Source organism: Apteryx mantelli, chromosome 2 (assembly GCF_036417845.1).
Source record: "Apteryx mantelli isolate bAptMan1 chromosome 2, bAptMan1.hap1, whole genome shotgun sequence".
NCBI lineage: Eukaryota > Metazoa > Chordata > Aves > Apterygiformes > Apterygidae > Apteryx > Apteryx mantelli.
Genome location: NC_089979.1, coordinates 17751239 through 17768301, shown reverse-complemented (window position 1 = coordinate 17768301; position 17063 = coordinate 17751239). Strand labels below are relative to the sequence as shown.

Sequence of the window (17063 nt, the reverse complement as noted above, 5' to 3'; positions counted from 1 at the left end):
AGAGTATGGTGAATATGGCTTTCTCTGAACAACAACAACAACAACAACAACACATGAAGAAACAGACCATTTAGGAGCATAACATTATGTGGCTATAAATCAGCACTGAACATAAACATAGAAAGCTGACTTGTAAGCATTTAAGCATTAAACATAATCAAAACAAACAATATCATGCAGTGTACTTCCAGACTAGAAACTAATTTTGCCAAATTTAAGCCATCCAGGTAGGCAGATATTTGACTCTGTTATCTAGGCTTTTTCTGCAGTCCACAGAGACAAGTAACTCCAAAGGGCTTTTCGTCTTATCTTAAAATAAGTAAAGTAACTTTGACAGCAAAATAAATCCAAGCATTTTTTAGGCATTTACTATTACATCAGAAATTGTTGTTGCATGATATAAAATACTGCTACAGCATATATTTAGGAAAAAACAAATATTCAAAATTTTTTAACAGGTTAGTTTTGCACTGGCTGTCTTCTAAAGCTGGAAAAAAGCTCAATATTGTGTGCTCTGTTTAATTAATCAGAACTGTTACTGCATATTTAGGCATGATCGGAATGAAGTCTGTAGTGCTGAGTGATTCAGTAGTGCAGCTATGAACAGGGAAATAATAGTCTATGAGAGATGAATACAGATACACCTTTCTTTCTGCATAAATGCTAAATGGTACCTGAGCTGTTAAACACTAGCAGAGATGAAACTTTCTCTGTAATATCAGATTCAAAGACCCTTGAAATCTATGGAAATAATCTCCTTGACTTCAACAGGATCTGATCTGATATTACACACTTCAGGCACATTTAAGAGACACAAGCAAACCATTTATTTTAAGCACACAGAATTATAATCACCTCATTTTTTGTTCTTAATGTTCCATTTATCTTCTTTCATTTCTCCTTCTCTCCCTCTACTTCTTTCTCTTCCCTCTCTCATAGACTACTCTCAGCTTGGTGAGATGAAGCAAAGTCAGCTGAAGAAAATGTTTCATTATGCTTAATACTTTTGTCTGACCCTGAAATATATAGCTCATGTCTGTGGCAAATACACATTTGTTCCTTTCTCTTTTTCTTGAAGGTCTGATTTTCTATTTTGTATAGAATATACTGACCAAATTAAGTTACTGATATTTTCATTGATGTTTTTCCAGTGTGACTTGGGCCCTGAATACCTTATCTCAGACAGTTCTGAGAGGATATGTGATAACAAGTACTTCCCGTGGGCATACTGCCTTTGGCACGTTGTAAACTTTTCACTCCTCCTAATCAAAGAGGAAAGACCTCAGGCACCACCTCTCTAGCTACATCATTCAATCCGATTGTCCCATTTACACAACACGTTCCCAAACCCTTCATCGTATGTTGAATCCCCAGAGGTTCTCATTTTTCTCTGTATCTATATACACTTAAATATTCTATATACACTTAAATATTCTGCTTTAATACACATCTTTTTATAGTTTGCTGTTCAGGTTTTGTGGGCTCTGCTTTCTATTGTGTTCCTTCACTTCATCTCAAAGAAGACCATAGAAGTTGAAAATGCTTTAAGTTTGAGCGCAGAGATTCCAGAGTCATGTCTTGCAAATATCCAACACAGAAATGATATACTTCACCTCAAAGACAATATTAGACATGTTCTTCCTAATGATGAGATGTGAACTCATAAGCAGCAGCATTTTTGTTCTTTACATACATTATATGTATAAAACAAGCAGAGACTGCTTCTTTCAGAGCCTTATATTTTCTCCTCTCATTTTAGAGATCGAGGTATTGGATGCAGAATTTAATTTGGATACTGATTTTGACCTGGGAGAGAGTTCATCAGCTTAGTTTGTGCTATATAAAGAATCTATTAATTACACTTTAAACGTCTGATCCACACATCTGAAGATCATCCATTTCAGTGAATGTAACTGATCTCAACAGCCTAATGACCTAAACATAAGATAGATGTGAATTCCTCCATAGAATTAAAGGTAAAAATACATTATTTCAAGAAAACGTGAAGTAGTTTTTCTAGAAGGCAGAACACACACCAAAAGCAATTTTAGAACATAAATCCTAGAATAAAAATAATTTTAAAAAAAGGCCTCATTCTTCAGGTTTTTCACAACAAATGCTGCTAGCTCAGCTGAACCTCATCCTCCTTTCCTTCTCCTTTACAGCTCTGGGCCATGCTGTGCTTTTGGTAGTCCTAGCTACATGATGGCGGAGGAACCATGAGCGGACTGATGTCCCTCCTTTCATCCTACATCCATCACCCTCTCTTCTCTCTCTCCATAGTAATACACAATTTTAATGACTTTGTCCTAATCAACTATAAAAAAATTCTGCAGCATTCCTCAGTTCAGCATAAAATAAGCAGCTGTCCTGAAATTAATTACTTATGGAAAGGGTTTATGAATGTTAAAATCATGGAAATGGTTGTACTATTTCAGATACCAAAATCCCATTTCTCTCCAAAAAAAAAAGGCAAGCAAACAAACAAAAGCAAACAAGCAAATAAAACAGATTGTTTCAGGCAATGAGCATGAAAAATCTCATCTTGACTCCTTGTGTTTGCACATTATTAACAATTTTGATGACTTGCAAGGGAAGGTGTTGGGCAGCCCCAGTTAAGAGTCAATTCTAATAGCACTACCTATATACATACAAGAATACTCATTGATTTGTAATTCTCTTTCCACTATTTATATAATATATTCACATATTTATTTTTATGTATAGGGAGAGAGGGAGAGAGTGCTTGAACACCGGAACAGGTTGCCCAGAGAGGTTGTGGAGTCTCCATCCTTGGAGATATTCAAAACTCAACTGGACATGGTCCTGGGCAACCTGCTCTAGGTGACCCTGCCTGAGCAGAGGAGTTGCACCAGATGATCTCCAGAGGTGCCTGCCAACCTCAGCCATTCTGTGCTTCTGTGATATCAGCTTCTCTAGGCTTTTTTTCCCTTTTCATTTGGTGAAGGACGCTATCTTGCCTGTTATTTTGCCATTTGCAAATTCATTTTCTGTATTTATTGGATGATATAGAAAGGAGTAAAATTCAAATTATACCACATTACCAATGGTAAATTTCTTCAGTCATTACATAAATTACAGATGTGGAATTGTTTATGAGCAGTTGACGGAAAGATAGTAAAGACTGTGAGGAATTGATAAAAAAGAGAATCCATATCGTAGAAGCAGATTTTTAGTTTAATTGGATTAAGAAAATAATATAAAAAATATAGCATTCAGGGGCTTCTAAACATTTAAACATACAGTTTATATTGTCTTTGATTAACATTCCTAGCGAGGTTAAAATGCCAATAATCCAGTTAAATACTCATACTCTATTTCCTAAAATGGCAAGAGGAAAATAAAAGCATATACCTCCCCTGTGTGAGTTTTCTGTTTGTTAATTACACTGTAGCTAAAGTATGTAGGCACCATCTGTTTCACTCAGGCTACATTATATATTCAAAGAAAGTATATTCAAGCTAAAAATAAGATTATATAGAATTATCCTTCTCCTTCCTCCTCAAAGATATTTCTTTCCTGGCTAGTAAAATACTGTATCCAGAGGGCAAAAGCGTAACTGAGGCTGCATAGCTTTTTATGTGTTATTCTAAAAATCTTAAATTAGGATAAAAAAAATAAAAATCTGTGTTCCTTAATAAATACTAAATATTTACCCCAACTGTGCAACATCAAGTATTTGAGAAGGAGCCTGGATTGAAAAGTAAGACAAATGCTGAGGCAGTAACACCTCATGGATCCTTTAAATTGTCATAATGAGACCTCAACAGATGGCAAGAGCATGGGGAATTAAGTAGAATACCTCTCCTTTCAGATGAAAGTCTAAAAACTCTTCTCAGGTAAAGCACTGGAAGTACATCAGTAACTGCTGGATGGTTTATTCCCACGTCCAATCCATTTTTCCTTTTAACCCCACTCTTAGTCTACATCAACCTCTTTTTCCCACTCAACTTAGATAACTGATTGAATAATTTCAATATGTAATGTTCATCCCATAATTTTTTGGCTCAGCCTCAAAATAAGTGAGAGTGTGCTGAGGCTGAAAAGCAGATACCTGAGACTCTCCTAAGTACGTTCTAAGGGGGCAAGGTGATAAGGTTGTAAAAATATTTTGGAGCTAAAGGATTAAAAGGTTTATTCATGGCTTCAAAAGAACACACAATGGAACAAAGGCACTCATTTGCTACTAATTAAATGCCTTTTACTTTGTCCTCTCATTCACATACTTCATTCCTCTTTTCCATTCAAGGTTCCCTCCAACTTAAGTTACTGTGAAGGTGCACGCATGCATTTGTCATACTAACAGAAAGAATGAGGGTAGGGGAAAATAAGGGCTAATACAACTCCCAAGCATAGAAAGCACAACAAGGTTAATGTTGTTATCATAAAAAAAATACCATCTCTGTGTCAACCCCTGCTAGAAACATTATGGCTAGATAAAATGATGCTAATTGACCAAATCTCGCTAGCCTTTTGGAAAAATTATTTTACTGACTAGAAGAAAAAAAAGCCAAAATTGACCTCACTTGAAGATTTCTTCTCTTTGAGCACTAAAAGCTTCTAAAAGGATTTAATAACAGTTACATAACTGCTTTGAATTGTCACCATGCTGCCTGCTTGTTAAAGTCTGTAAGATGACACAGTGCTAGAAGGCGAAAGGGAGTGGGACACTGCTGTTCCTTCAGTGCCGTTTCCTGTTTCATCCCATACAAACGCAGCAGGAATGAAAACTCTGCACAGATGTCTTGGGAAGCAGAGGCTCTTATTGATCAGAAAAGGATGGAGCCTTTGACATTCCTACATCATCCCCTTTGTGAAAAACACTAGCTGTAATTATAAGCATTCCTGCACTCTCCCAGCTGCCCTTGAAACAATGCCAAATAGGAAAAGACATGGATATTTTTTGAAACCCACACAAACAATCTTTTTTTTAGGAAAAAAAGATAAAAATATAGTTTTACAACAAATCTACCAACTCTCTTCCTACCAAAACAGCTAGAAACATTGTCACTGATTTGAATTGTTGCCAGCACTAATTATCTGTAGGTGAGCCACCTATAATGAAAGTATCTAAAAATTACATTCATAATTACATTCATAAACTTACTTGAAAACTGTATGGCGAACCCAGATTTACTGATATAAAAGTCCGTGTCAAATTGGATTGTGACTATGTTGAGTGTACTGTGAATGCCTTCAGGAACAAGAGATCCACTAATTTCCTTGAGTAACATCTCATTCTCAGGTGGACCATCCCAAACTCGTAGAATGTCATGTGATGCCTCAGTATCAAAAGCAAGAAACTGGAGGCTGTAAGAATACCATGATTTTATTACCAGCTTTCATATTACTGAACAATATATCTTTAGCTATAATACTAAACCAAGAAAGTAAATAAACTGCTGTTTCCAGGGGTAATTTTCCATATTTTTTTGATACCTTTACATTTGGGTACATAAAAACCCAATGCATACATATATTTGAAAGCAAAGTTCCTTTAAAATTAATAATATTTGAATTTGTGTACTATGAAATAATACATTACTTTAGTCATTCAAATAATTTATAAGCATCCACACAATCTTTTCAATAGATTTTTCCGTTCTTAAAACAACACTATGTACCAGATTTTCATCAATATAAGTTAAATTGCACTGTAAACTCAAGCAGGTGGCCACATCGTGTCAATAAATATCCAACTAAAAATAATTACTGAACTGTAATAATTTGGGTGGGAGGAGTCTAGCTGATTCTTCCACTAAATATTTCCATTGACTCCATCACTTTTTACTTTATATGCAGGCAATTTTATGACTTTGGCATCAAAATAGCATTCTTACTAGATTTTTTTTACAAGATTTCCAGTTACAGTGTAGTTCTATTTTGTATATTAACACAGTGGTTAAAATTCATCAATGTTTCACAATATGATAAGCAATTTTAGGGTTTGATCTTCATCAGACAATGTCTTTTGAAAAATAGATAGCTAAACACAAATCTACAGATCCAAATCTAGGATGCCAGAAATACTGGCCTCGATCTGCATGTGAAATCTTAAATTCTTAAATCTCTTCTTTTTTAGTGTATAATTAAGATTTAGTTATTATGTAATCAAAGAGATTTGTTATATATAATTAAGATTTGGTTTCAGTACCTGACAATATTTCCTGGGTCTACTTCAATCATCCACATGCAACGCAGATTGTTGTCATAAGGAAAAGGATAGCCGGGAGATAAGATTCTTCCTGAGGATTCGCCTTTAAAACGACCTCCGCATTCAGCTAATAAAAACAGCATTGCATAATGTGTTACTTCCATTTCATTACAGATGGCCTTCCAACTAATCATCTGAGCAATCAGTTTATACTCCTACCGCCTTGCTGAACAAATAACTCAATCCAAACATGATAAAACTGAATGTATTTCCTAAAATTTTAAGACAACACATAAGTTCTTTAAGCGCTTTGGGAAAGCAAGCTATGAGTATATTTTTTATTTAAATTTTCTTGTATTTTCCTTTAACACCTATGTTTTTCTAATCATTCTGAATGCAATATAATAATCAGAAAACAAGCCATTGTATAATGAAAGGAACAAGGATTGTTACTTAAAAACCCAACAGCTTGATGTTTCTCAAAAGCAGTGGAATAAAATAAAGAAAACTATTCAAGTGAGTAAGGAGGAAAGAAAATGAAAACAAAACAGGGGGGAAATGAATTATATAAAAACAGGCTATTCAGAGACAAAATCATACTTTAGGTTTATATAAAAGAATTGTAAAACTTCTTACTAAAGAAGTGTGATCATAGGGAAGCTATATTATTTCTCAGAGGACAGCAGATGGTAAGTAGCTCCCTGTTAGCTGGCTTCAGCCAGCCATTAGGCAAAGCTGAATATTTCATAATCTTGATACCTAATCTCTGAGAAAATCTAATTTTTATGTAGACTCCCTAGGCTTTTACAGCCTCCTTGTTTTGCTTTCCTTCTTTTTAAAGTCCTGCTAATGCTTTCTCTCTTGTGAACTCCAAAGCCAAAATAATGCTTTGATTAGATCTCTTGGTAGAGTTAAAACGCAGTTTTATTTTGATTTAACATCACCTAAAATATTTAGTTGAGAGATTTATTACCTTATGATCTCTGTGTTCTGTGATACAAGTGAAATGGTACTCGATAGATTCTTTGACATAATAAAAGTAAATTTTCAGAGACAGGTGGCCCTTCATATCTTTTCTAAGCACCTTGCCAACCTGTTAATTCCTAAAATCTCTTAAAAAAAAAAACAAACTTCAGTGGTTATTCAGCTCAGAGGACAGGCTTGTCTATTATTCCTCCAGTGCATGAGGCTATAAATACAGTGCTCTATAAAAAGAAAATTATTCACTGACAAACTGAACAAAACGAAAAAGTAATTACGTTCCCACCCCAGTGCCAGTGTGCAACTATCAGTTTACTATTTCTAATTGTCACAGAGGATAAATGGTTTACTTTTTTATTATCAGTTTAGAAGGTCCCCTCTCTTTCCCTAGCAGCTACTTTCTGCCTCTCCAGCGAGGCTCCAGCTCCCGCGTGTGCTGGGTGCCGCCTCCGGTGTGAGTGGGGAGTCCTCAGCAGCCTTGCGGGTGGCCGTCAGCACCAAGGAGCAAGCACCTTCCTCCTCCACGCTGTTTACTATGAAGACAATCCTAATTAACCATCGTGACTTTGTCTCCAAGTGTCAATTTTAAAGATACTTCTAAGGGTTTCAGGTTAAATGGAATGAGTATTTTTCTTTCTTACTATAAATTCAGTGGTTAGTGTGTTGTGTTGCAATATTTACTGCATGTTTATTAAAGCTTATGATAACTAGAACTGCCAGAAAGCAGTTTTGCTATTGTCTTGTCACATCACATTCTTCCATGAAATTACATTCAAACTATAGACACCTTTTTTTAAATCCCATTTCTGATTGTAACAGCAAATTGAAGTGGCTTCTGACTTAATGTTGCTCAGAAATTGCCAGTAGAGTCATTTTATTTGTAAATGCCAATCTAAAATATTCCCTGCAAAGCATCACTGTTTTCATGGATTCACAGGGTTTGGCTGAACAGTCTGTGTACTCTAAAAGAGCGATGGTGTGCTGGGCTGTGACCAAGGTCTTGTAAGCCCTAAACTTCAGTGCAGGCAGCTACCTGAAGCATGAACAAGTACTCTGGATAGAAAAAGCGTCAGTGCTTTAGAAACAACCTTTTCTTCTAAATTTTCTTGGGTAGCAAAGAAGCCTAGTTTCAATCTGATTCTAACTAGAAGTGAATGTTGGAAGAAAGATTTCTATAAAACAGAAATCTGTCTGTGAGAACAGTTTTACCGATTATTCATCTTCACCTTGTACTATTCAGTCTATCTATTATAAACTCTAAACCAGACTATTCTCAGCACAGATAAGCACAGGATTTTCATACCCAGGGTTTTGTTTGGACATATTATGAGATCCCAAACCTGTACAAAATCTGGTGCTATGAGACTTTGCTGTGTTGTTTCAGGCATGTTTCTAACTTGAACATGCTCCTTTCTTACTGATCTTGTTGTGCGTTTCTATCACTGCTAAGACACCCTTAATCTCTTACTATATATTTCTCAGCCCAGGAAGCCTAGAAGACATAAACTGGTGTCTAAGACATTTTATAGGACTCGTACTGCATCTCTTCAACAGTATTTGAAGCATCTGTTTGATCCTTAACTAATATTAAAAAAAAAAACTAGAATGCATGTGAAAGTCGATAACATCACTTTACAATTGGGATTCAAAAACTTTTCAGTTTCTTAAGTTGGTCTACACAAAAGACTGGTTTCTTTTGATTAAAATGATTTTTAAAAATATTTTGCCAAACCTGTGTAAACCTCAGCTTGGGACATATACTGCTGTACTGATACAGACAACAGCTTTACAGCAGTTTAACTTCCTCGACACAAATAAGGGGTTCTAATACTTGGCTATAGCAGAATATGTTATTGAAATAAACAAAATCCATATAAAGCATTCATAAACTCACTTAAATGACCACTTATGTACCTTTGTTTGCTTAACGAAGAGGTTAAAATAAAGAAAAATAAACAAACAAACAAACTTTGTCAACAACGCATTTTTTCTGTGTGCAAGCTTTCATCTGAATAGCCATGCCTGATGTGTCGTGATTTCGCTGCATACATGATATTCTACACTGGATGGATAAGTAACCTCCCTGTTAATAGTAGACTATGTCGATATATTTTGAATAAGATTAATTTAAATCTCTAAGAAGTTTATACTAAAGATTGACTCACATTCTGCATAGATTTATCTGCACAAAACATTTTGCATTAATTATATTGCAGCTTTCAAAAATAGTCTTGTGACAGTGCAAAAACTAGGTGATTCATTTTTGTAATTTTTGAAAGATAGTGATTTGAGATGGATAGTTTCAGGGTATTGAATACAAAAAGAATAAGACAACTGACTATATGCAGCATATCGTCACTTTTAACACTAAAGCAGAGGTCCAGATTCAGCTCTGGATTTCAGTTCATTGAAGTTCTTTGCCCGCTTATATCAGCTCTGAATCTGGCGCACTTCTAATCCAAAGGTGGTCAACCTGCAGCTTTTGGGCTGGATTCAGCTCTGATGGAGAGGATCTGCTGGATCATTTAAATCCAGGGACAAGCCATGCCAGTCATCCTGGCACCTGGCTACAGACTCAGCCTACCTCCATCATGCAGGGATACATGACAACAGTGGCCAAGTGAGTTATTCTAGAGATCCCCTTCCTCTAGATCGTCTAGATGTCAACCATGCAAGGTTCTGAATATGTGCTTAGCATACGAGAAAACTGAACCTCCCACAGATAGCATAAATATCTTAGATAATCACAATTATTCAATTTCATATATTCTAGATGATGCAGAAAATCCTTATCATTTGGAATATTTTAAGGATTGTCACAAATTTGAGATTTAAGTATTTATTCCCTAATTATTACTATCAGAGAGTTATTTAGTTCTTGTTTGTTACATATTTTTCTTAAATGGGCTTTATGCCCTGATAAAGATATGCCAGAATACATTACTTTCTTTCAAACTTAAATTTCGGCACAAATGGCATTTTGCCCCTTTCATCTTCTACTCACTAGTTCCTCACTTCCACTAAAAGTAGGTGACTATGGAAGAAAATTATTAGAGTATTTAATTCCTATCTTCTTCTTCTTTTCCTACGGAAGGAAATGAGCCTGTAGGTACCTGCACAGCTTCTAAAATTATTGTAATATTGCAATAATGCATATAATAGTGCTAGTCATCACAGCAACATTACAGAAGCCAAGTGATAAAAATATAATATTCCTCCATATCTGTCTTAATATTCTTTATATTTTTCTTTTGATTTTGTAACACACACACACATATATATGAATATATATACAAATATTTATTTATATATGAAAAGTATTTTCTAACTTAATGTTACTGAGTTACAATAACAAAAAGAATATATTATTTTTACAACCCCTCATAAAATTTATACAGTCTTGGTTTTCTGACTAAGCTGTCTTTTTATGTTGACTATTTGCTGACTATAATTAGAATTTCACTTAGTAAGAATTTCATTATGCATACATGTTTAATAACTACTATCTTTTTTTTACCAAAAAAAGCAACACTACTCATATAGACTCAGATGAGCACTACACAGATATATCTTTAAACTTATCTGTAAATAGATCTGTATATGTACAGATCATATTTCATATATATCTAACAATCCCTAAAAAAAAAATTAAGTTTTTTTCTTAATTTCTTATATTTAGATAGTAGTTTAAGTAAAAAATTAAAAAAGAGGCTACTACCAATACATGATGGCAGAGGATAGTCCCATGCCCTTCTTTCCCCTGTCATACACTTTAGAAGGCTACTCCCATGGAGCGTGTAACCTGGGTTGCATCCATAAATTATAGTGCTTCCAGCAAAATGGCCTTGGTCACTAATCTTGTATCCAAACTGTGGCACACCAGGGTCCTCACAATGTGAAAGCTCAAAACCTGTGTTAGGAATAAAAAAATATAGTTACAAAATCAAGCAGATATGTACATTGATGAAATTAACTTTTTTTTTTGTTTTCCGGTGGAAAACAAACATTTTCAGACTTCATGTAACAACATATTTAAGTCTTTTTGTTTGTTTTTAAACAGCCTAAGTAGAATAATTCTGGCTATACTACTTACTTTGAGCATGCCAACCAAACTGTCATAGCAGCATTTTTTTCTAAGAGTCCAACTAAAGACTTGGAAGAGAATTCATGATCATTATTGATCAGATCTAAAATGCTATGATAAATTATAAAATGCTTTTAGTGACTGTCCATTTACTCTGATGACAACTTAGTTTGTGAACAGTCATTTAAAGGCTCATAAACAAAATTTAACAGCTGATTTGTTTGTTGTTATTGTGCACGATAGCACCAGCAGCATAATGGCATCTATGGCACAAAGTATATATTGTGATATTCATAAATTCCTACTCTAATTCTGCTTTCAATAGTTTGTAAGCTTAAAAACTGCATGCAGGAAGCAATGATGATGATATGGAGAATTAAAGCCAAAAAATTTAGTCATTTTTGAGAATTAAAAGATTTGGAGAAAGAGGGAAAAATGACTTATACATTATACAAAGGCAGGAAAGCATATTAACATTTGGGGAAACATAAACTGTAATTCAGAAGAAAGATTTTCTACTCAAAATGCTCTTTGTTGTTACTAAGTGAGAAGCAGCTCAAAACCTCGCTTTGTTCAAAAACAAATATCTTTTTAAAGTATCACTAAGCTCATATTGCATGTAGGTAAAAAAGATACTTTGTGACAGTTTGATATTCCTATAGGTAGCTGATATGGGAGCAAATTAAGGGATTTTCAATTCTGCATTGTCCAATTAAGTCATTTACACAGTATTTATCCAGCTGGTCAACAGTTGGTAGCCTTTCACAATCTGTCCTCAGGTACTGCATCATTACTATTGATTGATTGTGAAAATGTTCAATATTTTATTTTGCAGACAAAATGGCTCAGGTTGGACAGGGCTATTTGCTCTCATGAGGAAAAAAAGTAGGTCAAATGCTGTATGTTCGCGGCTCTGGTTTCAGCTCATTAAATGTCTCACTGAAAACGGCTCATCTCCTGAAGGGCCTCTACAACCCCTGAGCTGAACTTTTCTCATTCCAAGCTGAGATATTGTTTCCCAGCAGAGACAGTGCTGCCGAAATGCTAAAAGGCTAATGTGAGGCCCAAGCAAAGAATTGTACTTTTGATATCAGCAGTCTGAATAATTATTGAGCAGTTTCCTGTTTTCTAAAAAAGCCTGTTGATCAGATTGTGTGAAAAGAAGTCTAAATGGGCCTTGATCCCTGAGATGCTCTCACCTGTGCACAGTCTGGTTATAGACAGTACCAAAATTGCCTTAGTAACTCAATATTTCCCTCTCAAGGATGAAGATAAAAGTGCGATTCCACTGCCTAAGCACAGGTGTTAGCCCATTTTAGCTGCCCTAGCGTAGGTATTTGAGCCACCTACACAGTGCTGGCAGTTCTGACCCAGGACCAAGGGTAGAGCTGAATCCTTCTGGAGTTGCACCTCGTAGCCAGGGGCACACTGTAGGGAGCCCAAAAGGGCACTAAATAGCTAATTTGGGCAGTTGAAAAATCACAAAGGCCACAATATGTCCTTGAAGACACAGAATGCTTCACCGCAGCTCGCAGGGATTTTGTTGACTGCTTAAGAGCATCAGGTTTGTGGATGGTAGTTTTGAAAGATGCCATTTTCTGGATTTATGAAAATAAAACAAAACCTGTATTAGTTATCTTCCTCAAAAGATTTCAATTATTGTATAAAATATCATGACTGTCTACAGTAATGCTCTTGTACCAATATTAAGTGGACAATATCAGGATTAATGAAGGGACTCAGACTGTGAAAATTATAATCAACTCCGTGGCGTTTATCTCTTGTATTAGCTGGAGCACTCAGGAAGGGAAGTATTTATCCTATCTACAAGATGTTTACTTAAGAAACAAGCCTTCACCCTACATACCTTTCCAGTGAAGGGAACATCTACAGAAGAATATTCAGCATTGTTCAGGCTAGAAAATTAAGTACTGCCTAATTTAGGTGACTTGATTTAGGTTCCGAGGTCCCTACTCTTTCTGTCAAAAGGAAAGGATGATTTATACAAACACCTGAGTAGGTGCCTGAAGTTACAAAGTATGAATACTTTCTCCTTTCTTTCCCGTACACAGGCTTAGCCTACATAGGCTTGTGGCCTGGCTGACGCCGAGGTGTATGTCATGTAGCTGCAGCCCATGTAAGTCAAGACGGAGATGAACCTAGTGGTTTGGGAGGAAGCCGTTGAAAGAACTGTCAAAACCTCAGACAAAGAGCTCACAAAGGTAGCATTACTACTATTTGCTAAATATCACAAAGCTCCTGTGATGTCCTAGCCAGTACCCTCATACACAGATATCAGCCTGGGTCCAATGCCATCTTTTCTACCCACTTCTAAAGAAGTAATGCAATCATCTCTTATTTATGCAACTAAAGAATAGATCATTAGCATATACACTAGGCAGGACCTCTTGAGACTCTCTTGAAAGATAAAACCAGAAGGGGTATTAGATCCCATTTACTAAATGAGCATGCAGCTTGTGGACATATGAGATCTAAACTCCATGATTTACACTGGTTGCCAGATGGAATTTGAGGTTGGGGGTTTTAACAAAAGAGCCCGAAAAAGACTGGAAAACAGGTATCTGAAAAATCACTTTATATGCAATTTCACAACATCATAGTAGAGACAAGGAACTAAAAGAGCAAGCCACATGCAGTGGCAAAACATCAGTTTTGAAGCTTGTTCCATATCATGGGAAGACAGGCATCTTTAGCTTTCTGCCTATATAATAAAATGCATTTCTTTTTCTAATTACATTCTCTAAATTTAGGGATAAAGTATGATGAAATTAATATATTTATTACATTAATATCTCATTTTTCTTTGTTAGGGTTTAACTTTTGCTATAAAATAGTATTTATCAAATTAAGGATTTTTTTGAAATTTTGAATATGTAAGTAATAAATAGTGAATCTGCACCATGAAAAGCATAATGGGAAAAGACAGTGCATTAGGCAAACATTCAGTCTATAAACAAGTTTATGGACCTCACCACCATTGCCTTCAAAAAGATGAATGTCATAGGATTTCTGAGGTTTTCTAAAATTGATAAAATCTGTATGACACTGGCATAGTAACACAGCACTGGAAGGCCTATGATAAATCATAGAGTACAGTCCTATGCTATCACAGGCTTGCCTTGCTATCACATGGCATAATTACCCAAATTTCATCTTAAAAACTAATTAGATACACTTGTAGAATCTTGAAATATTTTCCTTTCATTCCAGTACACTTATATTAGTTTTACTAGAAAAGAAAGACAGAGAAGTTAAGAAAACCTGAGACAATGTTTTGAATGGGTGAATATGAATAATTTAGGCATAGGCAGAGAGGAGGATATTAACAGTCGTATTGCAGGCTTGCTTTGTAATGCTATTCTGCTTGCTAGAAACTCAGTTTTGTAAAGGACGATTCAGCAAAGGTCATATAATTATACATAAGAAGTCATATATATCATGTGCCAATCATTTTCAGAAGCCACCGTTTCATAAAATAGACATGTACCACTGTTTTCTATATACTCTCCAAGCCAGAGATGTGAAATGGTTTTACCTCTTCTAACTCTCACAGTGTTATTTTTTTCAGTCTACGTAGTGGTAAGAAATTTGTTAGGAATCTCTCTTAACAACTTTAGATCCAAACTGGATTATTCTAAACAATAATCCAGACTCAGATATTGCTAGTCCTTAGGGAAAGGCAGTATGAAGACATAAGTGTTAAGATTGAGGGACTGCTTTTACTTATTAACAATCTTTATGAAACAAAAGTACTTGGCTACGTATTTAAAACTACTCAGGTGCTTAAATAGTTTTATGTGCTGGAACCATTGACAGAAAATTATTGTAATTTTTTCTTATCCATCCAAGACTGAAAAAACACCAAAATTACCCTCTGGCAAAGGACAGCAGTTTAAGTATCAAACTACTGAAAGTACTGTCAAAGCCAGAGTTTCAGTACACTAAATGTTGTTTGAGGCAGAATTATGGCATCGGATTGTTTTGATGAATGGTGAATGAGCTGCTGGTAACATTTGATTTTTATCAGTATTTGACTTTGGACTGCATTTTCATCTCTTGAGCCATGAATTTTTGTTCCATAAATACCATAAATCTATTATTATTGTTTTCTCAAATACTTACTGGTATACACAAGCTGAAAACCTTCATCAGTGCCCTCCAAGTCTGAGTTAAATTCCAACCATAAATGATTTGAAGTACTACTTAGTGTCAATCCTCTTAATGATGCCCCAGTAAATGCACCCAGCAGGTGAGCAGTGTTGTCTTTGCCATCATATATCTGTAAAACAAACATTACTTTTACAGTTACTAAAAAAATGAGGTATTTGAGTTGCAAAATAATTCATTACATTTCAATTAAGGGAGAGGACAGCTTTGCTAGGGGACATCTATGGCCAGTCAAGGGAGAGCACTCTTTAGATAAGCTGGTTGCCTCTCTTGAATTAAGTTAAGTATGGTGACCTTTCAAATGCACAATTTAAAATATAGCAGTTCATTTTCTGCATGACAATAGAAGTGGGCAGGGCTGCCATATTATCTCAATGTTTTTAAATATCTGTGTTTCTCTCTTTCACTGCCAAAACTATAATGCTGGTCACAGCCCATCAGCAAATACTTATTTTGTGCAGCTTTGTCTGCCTCAGGTCACTGAGGTGGCATAATAGAAAAGCTAACTTACCCCCAACTTTGACCTGTTAAATAAACATCTGTAAAACTTTTCTAAGTAAGGAGAGGTTCAAATCTAACTGTAAAGTAAAAGGAGACTAGGAAATCAGAATAAAATAAATAGAGTAACTGCTTCTGTAAGTTGGAAGAGCAATGTAATCTATATGTAAATTGGAATACAGCATTATTATTATTTATTTTTCTTCAAGGGTTGTCCTTTTCCATATTTAAACTAGAAAACTTCTATCAGACTACTAATGTATAAAACAATCTTTTAATAATACTCAGAAAATTTCCTTACAATTTTATTGCTTTAAAATATCACAGGTAACAACTTGTGATGCATTCCTATCATTCTTAAAAATAGTTAAACTATAAATTAACAGTATTTGCTAACTCAAGCACAATATCCTATAAGATTTATTTAGTGGCTTATATAACCACTAAAACTTTGATAAATGGGTTCTAAGAATAATTTCACTTGCAAATCAGTAAACTGACCTCTGAATAATTTTCAAACTGTCATACAGAGAAATTCTAAAGCTTCACTAAATAAATAGGGAATTGTCTCTAGTCCTAAGTAAGACCTAATTGTATGAATTTGAAATGTAATCGAAGTTTACAGTCATAAAGAGAAATCTATACCAGAATGAATCAAACCAAACCCACCAGCAACAGTAGTAAGGCAAGAATAAGAATGTGAAATATTATGATGTCTGCTCCTCATCTATGAGAATGATTTATATACTTAACTCCTATTTTGCAGAAATTGGATGTCTCTAGAAATACCAGAGACTTTTGACTTAATGAAATGATAAAATAAAACAAGTAAGGCCATTGCTAGCCACCTCTAATGAATAAATAATTGCATAGCAGTTTAAGAAGCAGAGCAAAATGACTTGACATCTTTCCTTGTTTTTACTGAAACAAGCCAATAAACTCGAACAGACTTAATGCTAATGATAGCATTAATGCTAGCACTTAAATGTTAATATCCCTTCCCAGAGTTAAAATAAGAAATTGAAGTAAAAAAGCTACTATTAATGCTTATCAACAAAAAGTAGTTTTAAAATATATATTGTAGTGTTAAAATGGATGTCTTCCTTAACTTTATTTAAAATTTCTTTAAAATTATAT

At 34.9% G+C, this 17063-nt stretch overlaps 1 protein-coding gene across 1 annotated transcript in view; it reads right to left on the bottom strand.

Annotated features, from left to right (window-relative positions):
- The window catches only part of CSMD3 (CUB and Sushi multiple domains 3), a 734654-nt gene that overhangs the window by 239171 nt on the left and 478420 nt on the right, over positions 1–17063 (bottom strand). Inside the window, 4 exon segments of the mRNA XM_067292283.1 lie at positions 5129–5331; positions 6176–6302; positions 10875–11066; positions 15384–15540. Coding sequence (XP_067148384.1) covers positions 5129–5331; positions 6176–6302; positions 10875–11066; positions 15384–15540 — 679 coding nt within the window.